This window comes from Macaca fascicularis, chromosome 13 (genome assembly GCF_037993035.2).
Source record: "Macaca fascicularis isolate 582-1 chromosome 13, T2T-MFA8v1.1".
NCBI lineage: Eukaryota > Metazoa > Chordata > Mammalia > Primates > Cercopithecidae > Macaca > Macaca fascicularis.
In genome coordinates, this window is record NC_088387.1 from 4339205 (window position 1) to 4354212 (window position 15008).

At 42.9% G+C, this 15008-nt stretch overlaps 1 protein-coding gene across 12 annotated transcripts in view; it reads right to left on the reverse strand.

The window, feature by feature from the left end:
* Positions 1 to 15008, reverse strand: part of AFF3 (ALF transcription elongation factor 3) — a 617822-nt gene that overhangs the window by 303791 nt on the left and 299023 nt on the right. For 11 of the 12 annotated variants that reach the window (XM_074011090.1, XM_065527510.2, XM_045368495.3 and 8 more), the window contains one exon: positions 7171 to 7218. The exons of the other annotated variant lie outside the window; for it this stretch is intronic. In XM_074011090.1, the coding sequence (XP_073867191.1) occupies positions 7171 to 7218 (48 nt within the window). The remainder of the gene's footprint in view (positions 1 to 7170; positions 7219 to 15008) is intronic. 12 annotated transcript variants of the gene reach the window in all.

Sequence of the window (15008 nt, forward strand, 5' to 3'; positions counted from 1 at the left end):
AAAAATACAAAAATCAGCTGGGTGTGGTGGCATGTGACTGTAATCCCAGCTACTCGGGAGGCTGAGGCAGGAGAATTGCTTGAACCCGGGAGGCCGAGATTGTGCCACTGCACTCCAGCCTGGGTGACAGAGGGAGACTCTCTCTCAAAACAAAACAAAACAAAACAAAACTAAAACTAAAACAACAAAAACAAAATAAAACAAAGACAATCACAACAGGGCCTGCTCACCTGGTGCTTTCATACCACGCTGTTTAGTGATGTGCATCTGTATGACTGTTGTAGACTTGATGAATTTTTATGTTAGAATCATTTCTATTCATTCATTCTTTTTCAGGCCACCTATCCTAGTTCAGTGGGGCGGGTGGCTGGAGAAAGGCAGGCACCAGCCCTGGTCAGGTTGCCAGCCAACCCCTGGCAAGGCACATCCACACTCACGGGCACTGAGTGAAGACATGCCAGTGAACCTAAAGGGTACATCTTTGGGATGTGAGAGGAAACTGGAAAAAACCCAGAGAAAACCCACACAGGCATGGGGACAATGCACTGGCTCCACACGGTGGCCCTGGATGGGAACTGGGTTTTTTTCTCTTCAACCTTATAACAAAACAAAGTTGAATGAAATGACGTTATTCGAGCACCTGCTGTATGCAAATTGCATTCTAAAAATCCTTTTAAATGCCTTAAAATATAATAACTATAAAAGTAATCTTCAGCTCTCATCTCCAGTAAGTTTTCAAAGTCTGATGAATACGTATGGTGATATAAAGTATGGGAACAAGAAAGAAAAAATAAAATTGCATTGGTTCTCTTAAATAAAGTCAACAAATGACATAAACCAGGTTAGCTGGCTAGTACCGAACACTAGCATTTCACTGCTGGAGAAGAACACTCAAATGAAACCCAGATTGAACATAAGTTAAGCGTTTTGGGAATTCACACATTTGAAAGTATTGATAGATACTATGATTTGACATGTATTAACCTTTTCAACTCTGTACAACTAAAAAACACTGCAATCGAAAACCTCATTCATGGATAAAGACAAGAATTTGTACTTATTGTTCTATGTGATTCACATTTAAGCACTTATTTTTTGAAAATGCTCACTCAAATATAAAGAAGAACCATAAAGATGTTATGAAAATGTGAACGGACTATACGAATGACAATGTGTAGTCCAACAGCCCACATACACATGAGAGCAGTAAGGCTGTTTTCTCTCAGCTCCAGTCCCACCCCTCTACCCTCTTGTTTTGTGTTGCTGGGGCTGGACTCTCTGCAAACCACCTTTCAAGGAAGTCCTGCTGTTGAGAGAAGCACACCGCTGTTTTCTCCCCTGCATTCTTCCTCTAACTCACTAATCCCACCTGCTCAGTGCCTTCTGCATGTGGTAGGTGTTCGAAGGTACTGAGTACATCTCCTTCTATTTGACGTACTTGCCTTGGTCCTCTAGTGTAGTGCTGAAGCTCTCCAAGTATCTCCAAGAAACTGTGAAACCTTCACAGTAAAATACTGACAAATGCCCCATGAAAAGATACTGACTGTGGTATCAGAACCCACTTTTTACTGTTAGGGCAGAAGTTATCATCTCACAGACTTTTAGATGCTTGGGCTACTAACATTCCCTTCATCTTCTAGGCATATGGTTCTGCAAACAACTTTGTGATGTCTAACGACATGCATCAAAATGAAACAGGTAACCATCGAAGCGCAAAGCTGTTCATTCTCAACAAGAGCTTCTGGACTTCCAGTGTTCCTTTACCCATCACCCCAAAGCCTCCGGGCTCAGAACAGATTCTGAATTAAGGTGGTCTCTTGTCCCACCTCTGTTAGAAAATGAACACCTCCAGAGCCACTGCCAAGTCCACAGATTGTAGTCACAGGGCCCTGCAACACAGTGGCAAGCTGTTGGGCACAGCTTGCAGGCACCAGGGTGCCCCTGGCAGGTAGAAGTGGAGCCATTTAGGAAGGGCTTTCGGTTTCACCCCACAGGATTAGTATAACAGCATTTATTAACAATTAATCTCACAGATATAAAATGAGATATGAAAGTATGGTATTTCTGTTCTTAACCGTTCACATGGCCAAATGCAAAAAGAAAACACAGGACTACCAAGTCAACTAACTTATCTTGGCTAGACTTATTGGAGGTTTTTCTCAGTGAATTTCTCTACCCCTCCATTGTGCTGACTTTTGAGTTTATTTAACTATAGCAAGTAATGGGATATATTAATGGCGCACCTCTACAGTTACACCTGGATTGATTTTGCCATTGGTGGGCTTCATTTCGTCACTAATGAAATCTTTGCTCTTGGAAACAAATGAAATAACTTATAAAGGAAACAGTATGAGCAAGAGAAAAAAAGCCTGCCTGGTCTGAAGCAGGGAAGATTTGACCCGGATTGAACATAAGTTAAGTGTTTTGGGAATTTACACATTTGAAAGTATTGATAGATACTATGAGTTGACACGTATTAACCTTTTCAACTCTGTACAGTTAAAAAACACTGCAATCGAAAACCTCATTCATGGATAAAGATAAGAATTTGTTCTTATTGTTCTATGCGATTCACATTTAAGCACTTATTTTTTGAAAATGCTCACTCAGATAAAAAGAAGAAAAAACTATAATGATGTTACAAAAATGTGAACGGACTATATAGATGACAATGTGTAGTCCAACGGCCCACATACATACGAGGCCCCAAATAGGTCACTGAAAACAAGTTATCTCTTTGTCCTCTACCTTCCGGTAGGCATAGAATGGCAAGTAGGTTTTCATTTGATTGATATTTGTGAGCACAAGGCTTCTCTTGTCCCACCATCTGGGAGTCTGTACATGTGAGAGGCTATCATGATGTGCATTTCCCAGGTGAGTGCCCTCAACTCACACATCTCCCAGGACCACAACTGGAAATCATCCCACCCAGGATGCTCCTGAGTTTCTGGAAAACCAAGGAAAAAATGAGTTCACTTTATTTGCCTCAAGTGTGTCCCACTATAATGTCAGGAAACTGGTTGAGGTCTCCAAAATTTAAACAAGTACCCCTTACCCCCTTCAGATAAACAGAAATGCAACTCTATGTAAATGTTCCCTAAGAATATTTTGCAGCACACTGGAATTAAATTAGTGGCCGAAGATGATGACAGCCAAGAAAGTAATCTGCTCAGATGTTGCACTGAAATTGTCTCTAAATTCATTCCTTAACTCCAAACCAGAATCTCAAACACTGGTCTCTTATTACAAAGGCACTCTATGTTATGTGTGTCTTCAACAAATGACATGTAGAGCTGCCTTGCATAAAACCTGCACATCCTAGATTCCAGCCCTGCACCCCTACCCATTAAGTTGTAAACCAATTTTATTTGCTGAACAAATGTTAATGCCATTCTACGTTAATGGATAATGCTATGAAAAGCACCTAAGTATTACAGCACTGGAACCTTTAAGGATGAAATAGAGTGTAACTTAGAAAACTGCTTGTTACAAACATATGTCAGCCATGAAGGCTTCTAGCCCTGATCGCCCATCCTCACAGAACTCTGTTTTAATTTCTCCCTCAGTTAAGAGAAATTTGCAATAACACACAGATTTATTAGGTCCCAGGATTAAAATTCTCTGAGTAAGGATAAAAAATAATTATATGTTAGAACACAATGTAATATTCAAATGACTTGAAAACAGTCACCTCAGCAAAAATAAGGAGGAGAGAGGAACAAGTTAAAGATGAGGTTGATAACATGGCTATAAAACCTCTGAATTTAAGTGCCTAAATGCATAATCGGGCACTTTCGAATCATAAACAGGTAGAAACGGGAAACCTCCCGTTCACGACGAATTGCCTGAGTGGTTTTGTTAAAGAGCCAGGGGAACGTCTTCATCTAGTAAGTCAGCACGATAGTTAAGAGAGGTTGCTGTGCAAGGCGTCCTCATTAGAATCCCAGCTCTGCCACTTGCTAGCTGTGTGACCTTGGGCAAGTTGTGTCTAACTCATCCTCACTTCAGTTTCCTCATCTGTAAAATGGGAATGTTACCAACGCTGACCTCATGAGGCAGCTGTGAGGGTTAAATCACAGCTTAGAACTGTGCCTCACACACAATGCACGCTCAGTCAACATCAGCTCTTCATCGCCTGGTGGTGGTTACTGTATGAGGGACGCACTGCAATTGGAAAGGGAGCTGAAGGGAAGCTACAGCCTTTCCTCCCGAGAGGTCTCTAAATTCACTGACTGCATTTTCTCTTTTCTCTAGTGTGGCTTCTGCCCCCTCTACTCCACAAAAAGGGCACTCGCAAAGGTCACCAGCAACGTTTCTAGGCTCTCATCCATCGCGTGGTTTTAGATCCTCATCTTTCTCGTCCTCAGAAACTCTGAACACCACTGAGCTTGAATCCCATTCCTTGGATTCCACGACTTTTCACCGTCATAATTTTCCCTCCACGTTTCTTGTCACTCTCTCTCACTTCCACTTGCCAGCCGCTATTCCTTCCCTTGGTCTCTAAAAGTCAGAATTTAGATTCTCACTGTTCCTGGGTCTCTAGTCTCTCTCCAGAAAAATTTACCTATTTCTATGGTGTTATTACCAATGGCATGCTAATTAATCCAAAATGTTGGTCTAACAGCTCAGACCTCTGCTCTGACCTCCTGACCTCCAACAGGTTGTTCTATGTTCTCTGTGGTTTACTCGAATGTCCCAAAGCCACGTCAAACTCACTATGTCTAAAAATGAATTTATGATTTCCACCCTTCCCACAAGCCAGGATCTCCCCTAATGTTTCCCATGGCCGTGAGCGCACCACCAAGCATCTCTGGTCTGGACTCCTGCAATAGCCTCCCACTCCTTCTTGCTTCTCCTTTTCCCCGTGGATCCTCTCTCCATAGCAGCCAGAGTAGTACATTTAAACTGCTAATGTGATCACATCACTCTGCTCAAATGCTCAGCTGATCTGCATCTTACAGGATCTATGACCTAGCTCCTTCTGCCTCTGCCACTTAGCTTTATCTACCTACTCACCAACCACTCTGGCTTTCCCTCTCCTTGGGGCCACAATCTTGGAGGAAGGCTGATGTGTGACAGATACACAACAAATACTATGGGCGGTAACCAAGAAGGAGTCCTATGCTTGTGTTTGGAGGTTAAGAGGGGTAGATGATCTTGGAGAATGACTAATGTCAGTGATGCAGGCATAGACAGAAAGCCATTCCAGGAAACACTGGGAACACTAACCCGATCCCCTAGGAGCTCCCCAGATACCAACTACTACTACTGACACCTTAGGCTGACAAGTAGGGAGAGAGAGTAAAAAGCTCCAGGCTCAACTAGTGCCACCATCATCTCTCTTTCCTCCTTGTCCATCCCACTTCCCCTCCTGACTGCTGCTCATGGGCTAGGAAGAGTGGAATTTGGAGCTCAGCTGCCTCCTGATCCAGCCACCATCTCCACTGCCCTCTTGCACACACATGCAAACTTCAGCCTTGCATATGGACACAAATCAGTGATCCGGTGGGTCCATGTTCTCCCTTTGTTTCAGGGCTCATCTGAAGAGGGTGTGGTACAGGTGCAGCACTGGCGGTGGGAGGGCGGAGAGGGGAGGACTGGGGTGAGGGGACATGAGGCTCTCATCAGCTCTCTTTAGAAAACAATAAGTGTAAAGCTGAATGAGCTATTGATTGTGACACTCAGTTTTATTCAAATTGAATTTTGCTTTACCTAAACTCTATTCTTTTGGTGTGTAAATTACTCAAGTCTTTATTCAAACTTCAAGCCTTGTATGGAAAACAGAATAGGAACATCAAAGGATGGATTTCTTCCATATCCTCAGAAGGGCCAAGACAGAATAAGAAGGTAGAATTTTTCTACTTAGGGAAACCAAAGAGGGGATTGGTGTGTTGTGGTATTACCTTTTTGCGGACATAAACACCATAACCAATCAAAGGAAAATGGCTTAAAAATGGAATACGTGAACTGCAAACATGAAAGTATGTTGAAAGAGAGAAACAGGAAAAGTTATATCAGCATCTTATGTTGATTGTTCTTTAACTGGAAACAAAGTCCCAGAATAGAGACAATATAGATATAAAATAGACTATGTATTTTATTTAACATATACTTAAATACCAGAAATGAAGCTGCCTGTTTTGACAATTGCTTTCTCTATAAATCTCTGCCAGAAAAAAAAATCATTATGAATTCAACAAATCACACTTCAATTAGTTATTCTGGTCAACGTGCGACTTATTTATGAAATAATGCTTTCCAGAAAGAAAAACATTCTGCTTTTTAAAATCGTTGTGAATGTAAAATTTTAACCCAAGTAATTATATTACTGTAATTCACCAGCATTAAAAAAAAAAAGTGTGTAGGATGTCCAAAAGAAAGGACCATATTAAATGAAAATAAAGTTTTTTCTTTTAACAGTGAAATTCCATACCATCTGGCCTAATTTGTCTTGGTGTTTTGCCCAGTGTAGTATCAGCTTTTTGAGAACTATAAATTATTAGGTAACTCCCCTGAAAAAATATGAGTGAAGGAAAATATGGGTTGATGACGACATCCTGATTATGTGTCTGAATATTTGGGAAAACACTGATGTGGCAGAACAGCTGAACCTAAGTCAAGCTGGGCACGAAACTGGTTCAGGGAGGGAACCCACACTAGCCACAATGGTGATGAAAAGGACAGGCTCGCAGAGGGTGACAGGGCGAATAACATGTGGAACAACAGAGAAATAAGAGCTCCAGATCCTCAACATTACCTCTTTGTCAAGTGCTTCTGATTCCAATTAAGTTTACAGGAAAAATAACCAGGCAACCCCTGCCTGACTCAAAAAAAGTACAGACTATTAAAGGATGCTTTTAAACAGCAGGGTGATAAATGGGGCATCCAAATGCGAGCACCAGCATATTTTTCATCTAAATTCTCTCCTTCTGTCTTCCAGCTGATCACTTTAATAGGGTGTCACCTCAGCCTGTGCAGAGGTTCCCAGAGGGGGTACAGCTGCTAGATTGCTAACAGAAGTGTTGTTTCAAAAACTTATATGACCACTCTCAGAAAACGTACACGTCAAACAACAAACTATGGGCTCCTTTATCATGGAGCCACAGGTTTCCTTCCCATTTAGAGTCTATGTCCCACAGACTGGTAAGATTGTTTAAAGAATTATCTTACCCGGATTATTTCTTCAACACAGCTGTTGGTTTCTCCAGATCTACTCTCCTGAAAGCAAAGAAAAAAAAATTAAGCCTGATGGAATAGATCGATGACCACACAGAAGACATGCAAGATTCCAAATGAGTGGCCCCCCGCGCCAAAAAAATTCATCGAGTTACAGGTTGAGGGGATGCCTGACCTGGGACTGGCAGACAGGCTCTTTCCCTAACAGCCAGCTCCCATTGTGGCTGCTGCTCCCCCTTCTCCGGCTGGAGCACCACGCACACACCCGAGAGGCTCAACTGTGGCCCCTGAAACCACACCCCTTACCCGGGATGGGCTCCTAGGGGCACAGAACGTGACCTGCAGGTATGAGCTCCATCCACCTTGGGCACCATTAACGTGCGGAAACTGTGGCCTCCACTACAACAGTGGATCCAATTTATCCACCAAATACACGCGGTGGGCCTACCAAGTACCACAATGAGTGCTGCTGCTTAAGTAAAAGTCTGGTAGTTCCACCGTCCTCAGAGCCTTGGTTTACCGGTTTGATGGGCAGAAAACTGAAAGACCAAAAAGAGAAACATCCTCTGGATGTTGGCCTGGCATGTGGGGCGTCACGTTTGGGTCACTCGTTCTGTCACTCACGCTGCCCTGTGCTGTGCAGATTAAAGAAGTTCCGAGGTGCAGTGGCTTCAGGTCACAGCCGACTCGGGGGAGCATTTTAAGTTCCAGAGATACTACATGTTTCCTGCTGGCTACACAGCCAAGAGCGTAGGATGTGGGTTGGTGGGGACACAGAAGCAGTGGATGCTGGTGAAAGTGCCTACCTGTGGTCTCAGGGAGATCACTTCTCTTGGTCCTACAATTCAAGGATGTCAACCTGAGAGGAGATGTCACTGTGACATCCTGGAATGAGGCTCTTCTCCGCAGTCTCTTCTCCAAGCCCACTCTCCCTTCCTCCTCACTGTTCCCTCTCTACCAGGAACGCTATCTGCACCTTTCCTGGTTTTGCTAGTTAATTTCCTGAATTCATTCCTAGTTAGTTCCTAGTTAAGTCATCCTTCAGACAGCAGCTGATCCACAGCTTCCTCAGAGCAGCCGCCCTGACCCTGGAGTGCTTGCCCACAGCAGCCTCCACTTCTTCAGAGCTCTCGCCACGACTGCAACTCAATAATGAAGTCTCCAGTAATATCTTCTCCCTCTGAAACATCAGCTCCCTGGATTCTGGGGCTCCCTGTCTTCCAGCACCATGCTTCACACAGCATGGGGCACACCCCATAACTATTGGCTGGTGGTAGGTGTATGAAGAAATGAATGAGTTTACTGCCTGCAGTTCTGAGGGGCAGGAGGCTCATCAGAATCAGCACTAGGACTTTAAACAATATTACAAAGGGACCGTGCCATCACACTCTCCGTGACCTGTGTCTGCCAGCTCATTCCTTGTCCTGGGGAAGAACATTTCCTTTGAAATACTCTCCCCTTCACTCGAGTAAGGTGCCAGGGTGAAGGAAGATCCATGAGGCTTGAAAAGGCCCCACACGTGATCGAGACCTTCTCCTACTCAGAATTAAGGGATTTATCCAAGTCTTCTTCCTAGGTCCAGAAAGTTTACACGACTTGCCCAAGGCCACACAGAGTTACCACATGGTAATCTCTGTCTTAACTTTTTTTTTGAGACCGAGTTTCTCTCTTGTTGCCCAGGCTGGAGTGCAATGGCATGATCTTGACTCATTGCAACCTCATTGCAACCTCAGCCTCCTGGGTTCAAGCAATTCTTCTGTCTCAGTCTCCCAAGTAGCTGGGATTACAGGCTCCCACCACCATGCCCAGCTAATGTTTGTATTTTTAGTAGAGATGGGGTTTCACCATCTTGGCCAGGCTGGTCTCAAACTCCTGACTTCAGGTGATCCACTCGCCTCGGCCTCCCAAAGTGTTGGGATTACAGGCATGAGCCACTGTGCCTGGCCTGTTTTAACTTTTTGAGGAACTGTCAAATTGTTTTCCACAGTGGCTGTAGCATTTTATATTCCCACCATCAATGTATGAGGGTTCTAATTTCTCCACCTTTTCACCAATACTTGCTATTTTATTCTACTTTATAATAGCTATCCTAGTAGATAAAAAATGGTATCTCATTGTGGCTTTGATCTGCATTTTCTTTTTTTTCTTTTGAGATGGAGTCTCGCTCTGTCACCCAGGCTGGAGTGCAGTGGCATGATCTCGCCTCCCAGCAACCCCTGCCTCCCAGGTTCAAGTGATTCTCTGGCCTCAGCCTCCCGAGTAGATGGAACTACAGGCATGTGCCACGATGCCAGGCTAATTTTTGTATTTTTAGTAGAGATGGGGTTTCACCATGTTAGCCAGGCTGGTCTTGAACTCCTGACCTCGTGATCTGCCCGCCTTGGCCTCCCAAAGTGCTGGGATGACAGGCATGAGCCACCGGATCTGCATTGTCTTAATGACTAATGATGCTGCGCATCTTGTGTTTACTGATCATTTGTTTATCTTCTTTGGAGAAATGTTTATTCAAGTACTTTAACCATGTTGTAATCGGGTTGTCTTTTCATTGTTTTGTTATAGGAGTTCTTTGTATATTCTGGATACCAGACCCTTAGCAGGTATATGATTTACAAATATGTTCTTCCATTGTATGGGTTATTTTTCACGCTCTCGGTAGTGTTCATGGATGCACAAAACTTTAATTTTGATGAAGTCTAATTTATCTGTTTTTTCTTCTGCTGTTCGAGCTTCTGAGTATCATATCTAAGAAAACATTGCTAAATTCAAGCCATGAAAATTTCCCTGTATGTTTATTTTCTTTCAAGAGTTTTACAGACAGTTTTAGCTCTTTCGTATAGGTCTTTGATACAATCGTCTGGGAACTTTTAGGTGAAGTTTATTTTCTTGTGGATTATTTGGTGAATTTTCGTTAAAACAGGAATGTTATCTTCTTGCTTCATTCTAGTCTCATCATTAAAAGACCAACAACAAAATGTGCAAGGCACAGCCACCGTTACGAGTAGTGCATGAAGATAACATGCACATCTATCCTTATGAGCCAAGAAAAAGAGTGTTCAACGTCATGACACCAGTGCTTTTACTAATACTTCACACCCTTTCCAATACTCATCCTTCCTTCTGTGTTCCCAAAAGCTTCAGCTGGCCACGCACTTACTACAAGCTTTCACTCCCATTCCCAATTCCTTACCCCGGGACTGCTCTGGAAACGCCACCATTCTGACATTCTGATAAAACTAGATCAGAGAACTCTTTTGGAACCTGATCCTCTTCCAGGGAAGCCCGAGGTGACCATCACAAAGGTTATATAGGAAAGTCTCAGTCGGGCCAGGGCTTGATGGTCAATGGAAGAAAGATTTCCTTTGGTGCTCACGGTGGGGATGAGTGCTCTGAATTAGAAAATCTACTGTCAAACCTACAGAATCATTAATCATGTCTCTTATCCTACTTCTAAGTCCCAACCATTTCCTACTGTGTCACATGCTGGCAGGGCAAATGCTGAATTTTCAATGTGCTTTCTGTTTTCTACCCTAAAACAATTAATCGAAAAAATACTTGACCTCAGGTCTTCCTGGTGGAATCACCCAGATATAACAGCATACTAAAAACACTCTTCAGATTAAACTTTGGGTTTGAATCCTTAAAGCTAAGCTTCCCTGAATACCACACTTTTAATTTCTTTTGATGTAGTGTATATAAATGACAGGTTGCTTTTATAACTATCTGTTTTACAATCCTATAAGTTTCAACTATCCTACTCTAATAAGGAAATGCACTGAGAGAGAAATGCAGGATAGATGCCTTATTAGACACTTCTCTCATCACTGGAGACACAGATGTAGGATCTTTACACTAGGTCATCTCTATGGCAGCTCCAACCACAAGCCTTGATGGTCTGGACAGACATCATTCCCTACTAGGAAGGCCCTTTGTAAAGCTAAGGAGGCAGCAGAAATGAGGCCAGGATCGGAGCTTGCAGTGAGCTGAGATCTGGCCACTGCACCCCAGCCTGGGCAACAGAGCAAGACTCCGTCTCAAAAAAAAAAAAAAAAAAAAGAAATGAGGCCAGGATCAGGGACTTCTAACGACAGTCTCAGGAAGTCCTGGCCTTAAATTACAGCATGGACAGTCTTTGGCAGAGGAGCCTCTTGAGTCTTTTCAGAACCCTGAGAAATGTTCTGGGGACTCAAGAAGAGTACCACATTGGTTTGAATCTCCAGGACCCCACTTAGATTGGAGTGAATCCATGGGCTACAGTATCATAGAAAATCTGAATGGGAAAGAACCTTGGAGCTCCTTTCAGGCCAAGTCAATGACTTTAACAGATGGAGACACCGTGGCTCAGAGAAGTGAAGGGCTCTGTCCAAAAATCATTGTGGCAGCAAGGCACAGTTGAGGCAGAATCCACTCACATTTCAACACCAGCTCGCTGAGTTCTCTACTTATCTCATGCTGTCTCCCTCAGCTCAATCCCTAGAGCTGGCTCATGTTGAGGTAACTTGCATGATCACAGCATGAAAATCCAAAAATGCAGACAGTATTGAGGTAAATTTCCTTCTCCTTTCCATGTGGCAGATTACTCAATGCTTGACCATTGCCTCTCACTAGCTAATCTCCAACACCACACGTGTAGACCAAAGGGGGAAGAGAGGAGAGGGGAAGTAGAGAAAAAAAGTCAAATCTACTACCCATTTGTGACATTAGAAAATAAGGGATAAGGGTTTGTGTCAGAATGAGGAGGATGGAATTCCACCTCATCTTCTCCAAATATACAGAAAGGGTAGGTAGATCGATAGGGTTGGGGTTGGGGGATCTGGGGGACCTTTTACCTTCTTGAGGTCTTTCTCAAACCTGGTTTCAGCTGCAGTTGTGTGCTGACTGTGATTATATTTACATTTTGAAAACTTTCCATGTTTATAAACAAGATTAAAATATGCATGTAATTTACGTCTCCAAATTCATGTTTATATTTTTCACAATAAAGTTATTGCTTTCCTTGGAAAGGTACCCACTGAGAAGGAGGGCTGCACAATGCACATTTTAATTACTCTGTATTTTTTCAGGGTTTGTAGCTGTTGTTTCACGCTGAGTTGCTGAGCTGTTGCTCCGTATTTACCCTGACTTTGACGAACCCACCTCATTTTCCTATCATTACATTTTGAAATCTGTCATAACAGTCTCACCTCACTGCACCTCCAACTAAACTTCAATTAAAAGCTAGCAACCCCAGCTGATTCTCCTCCTCTACAGCGCTGTCTATCGTGTGATTTCCCTAAGTCCTACCACTTACATGTACATGCCACACACTGCCAGGAAATGTACAGAACTACACTGTGGGTAAGTATAGCTCAGGGAATAGCCAGGAGCATCCCATCCCCGATGGCGGAAGTCCCTAATGACCACGCCGAGCACAGAATATGGGAAGAAGCAGGGCTTAAGAAAAAAGAGTGTGATCAAATCAGTGGGAAATGGTCTTTCATTGCAGAGACAGGCTGCACGCGTCCTCATTTCTGAAAATAGTTTAACTCTTTATCAGACACATTTCAGGCGGGACTTCCATTCTAAAATACTACTACTTTCAAGTCACAATGCCTTTGTTTATCTTCAAGCACTCAAAGACCATCAAGCGTTTAGAAATTGCATATCCCATGTATACTCTTAAACATTCCTGCAGAAATATTTTTAAATCAATCTATTCTTGATTTATCAAAAAACTGACATACAAAAAGTTAGGTAGGCCGTCAACACTGCAAAAGCATTGGTGAGGATCTGAGCTCAAATGCAGGGACCATCGTAAGTCCATGGGAAGCCCATCCCTACAACTATGTCTCCTGCCTTACCTTTTAGGATAGGGTCACCTGTGAACAGAGGCAGACAGCCAGTTCTCTCCCAAATTCAGCCTGTCTCACACCTAACCTGCACCATCCCCTACCATGGGATTCACTCTGCTCCCAAACCCCAGCTGCCTCTGTTCTCCCTCTGATCCTGCTGTCTACACCATCATCTACATATGTAGATGAGGAAAATGCAGAGGAAAAATACACAAACAGCCAGGGCTTTAACAGAGCATCAAAATAAGATATGCTAGGAAAAAGGAAGAGAAAATACAATTATTATAGTTAGAAGTATTTAATCCATCCCTATTTTTCCTAACAGACAAAGAATACAAAAGCTCAGCTTTAATACTCAATTTAAGGGTCTTTTTAAATTATTGTATCACCAAGGGAAAATAAGTCAACTGTATTCATATCAGCTTACAGAGTTTTTATCATAAACCTAGAAAAACTGAAAATACTCTACTGTTATTTTAAAATCAGGTTAATAATTATATTAGTTGAATATAAACGAAACAGTCAAATCTCAATAGCTCTTCTGTGTAGCAGTAATAAACAGTTTAAAAATATTTTAAAATCCCATCCATAATTTAAGAAAAATAAATAAGGATAACCTCAACAAGAAATGTTTGAGATTTGTTTTTAAAACTTCAGAGTTAGCCAGGCATGATGGTGTCTGTGGTCCCAGCTACTCTGGAGGCTGAGGCAGGAGAATCGCTTGAACCCAGGAGGTGGAGGTTACAGTGAGCCAAGAGTGCGTCACTGCACTCCAGCCTGGATGACAAAGTGAGACTCCATCTCAAAAACAACAACAATAAAAACAAAAAAACAAACAAAACGAAAATAAAAAACTTTCGAATTTTACTGAAAGATACAAAACAAGACCTGAAAGGGACTGAGCTAGACTTCGCAGATACCTCCGAATTCCAGTATATGGTATAAAGTCAAATCAATATATGAACAGGAACAAACCACAAACTACATTAACTTTAAAAAAAGTATTGAGGCAGGTGGGGCGCGGTGGCTCACGCCTGTAATCCCAGCACTTTGGGAGGCCGAGACGGGCAGATCACGAGGGTCAGGAGATCGAGACCATCCTGACTAACCTGGTGAAACCCCATCTCTACTAAAAATACAAAAAAACTAGCCGGGCGAGGTGGCGGGCTTCTGTAGTCCCAGCTACTTGGGAGGCTGAGGCAGGAGAATGGCGTGAACCCAGGAGGTGGAGCTTGTGGTAAGCCGAGATCCAGCCACTGCACTCCAGCCTGGGCGACAGAGCGAGACTCCACCTCAAAAAAAAAAAAACAAAAAAAAAACAAAAAAAAGTATTGAGGCAAAATTCAAGTAACATAAAATTTACCATTTTAAAGTAAACAATTCAGGGGCATTTAATACATTCACAATGTTGTAAACCATAATCACCTCTATTTGGTTCTGAACTATTTCCACTGTTTCAGAGTAAACCCTGTACACAATGAGTACATTCCCCATTCCCCAACAATATAAGAACTTTCTCTTTCTTTTTTTTTTTTTTTGAGACGGAGTCTTGCTCTGTCTCCCAGGATAGAGCATAGCGGTGCCATCTCGGCTCACTGCAACCTCTGCCTCCCGGGTTCAAGTGATTCTCCTGCCTCAGACTCCTGAGCAGTTGGGATTACAGGCATGCATTACCATGTCCTAATTTTTGTATTTTTAGTAGAGATGGTGTTTCACCATGTTGGCCAGGCTGGTCTCAAACTCTTGACTTCAGGTGATCTGCCCGCCTCGGCCTCCCAGAGCGCTGGGATTCCAGGCATGAGCCACTGTACCTGGCCTACTTTTTACGATGGTTTTGCTGTATTAAAACATTTTACACTGCACTGAAAAGAAGAAAATGAGAAAATGTTCATGGGTGCCATCTGCTTGTATTGGTAGATTTTCCAGTGGATGTGCTGCCTCTCGTTTACGTATTTCTGACCAGTTCCTAGCAGAGAACTCAGTACAACAGAGCAGGCATTCGAT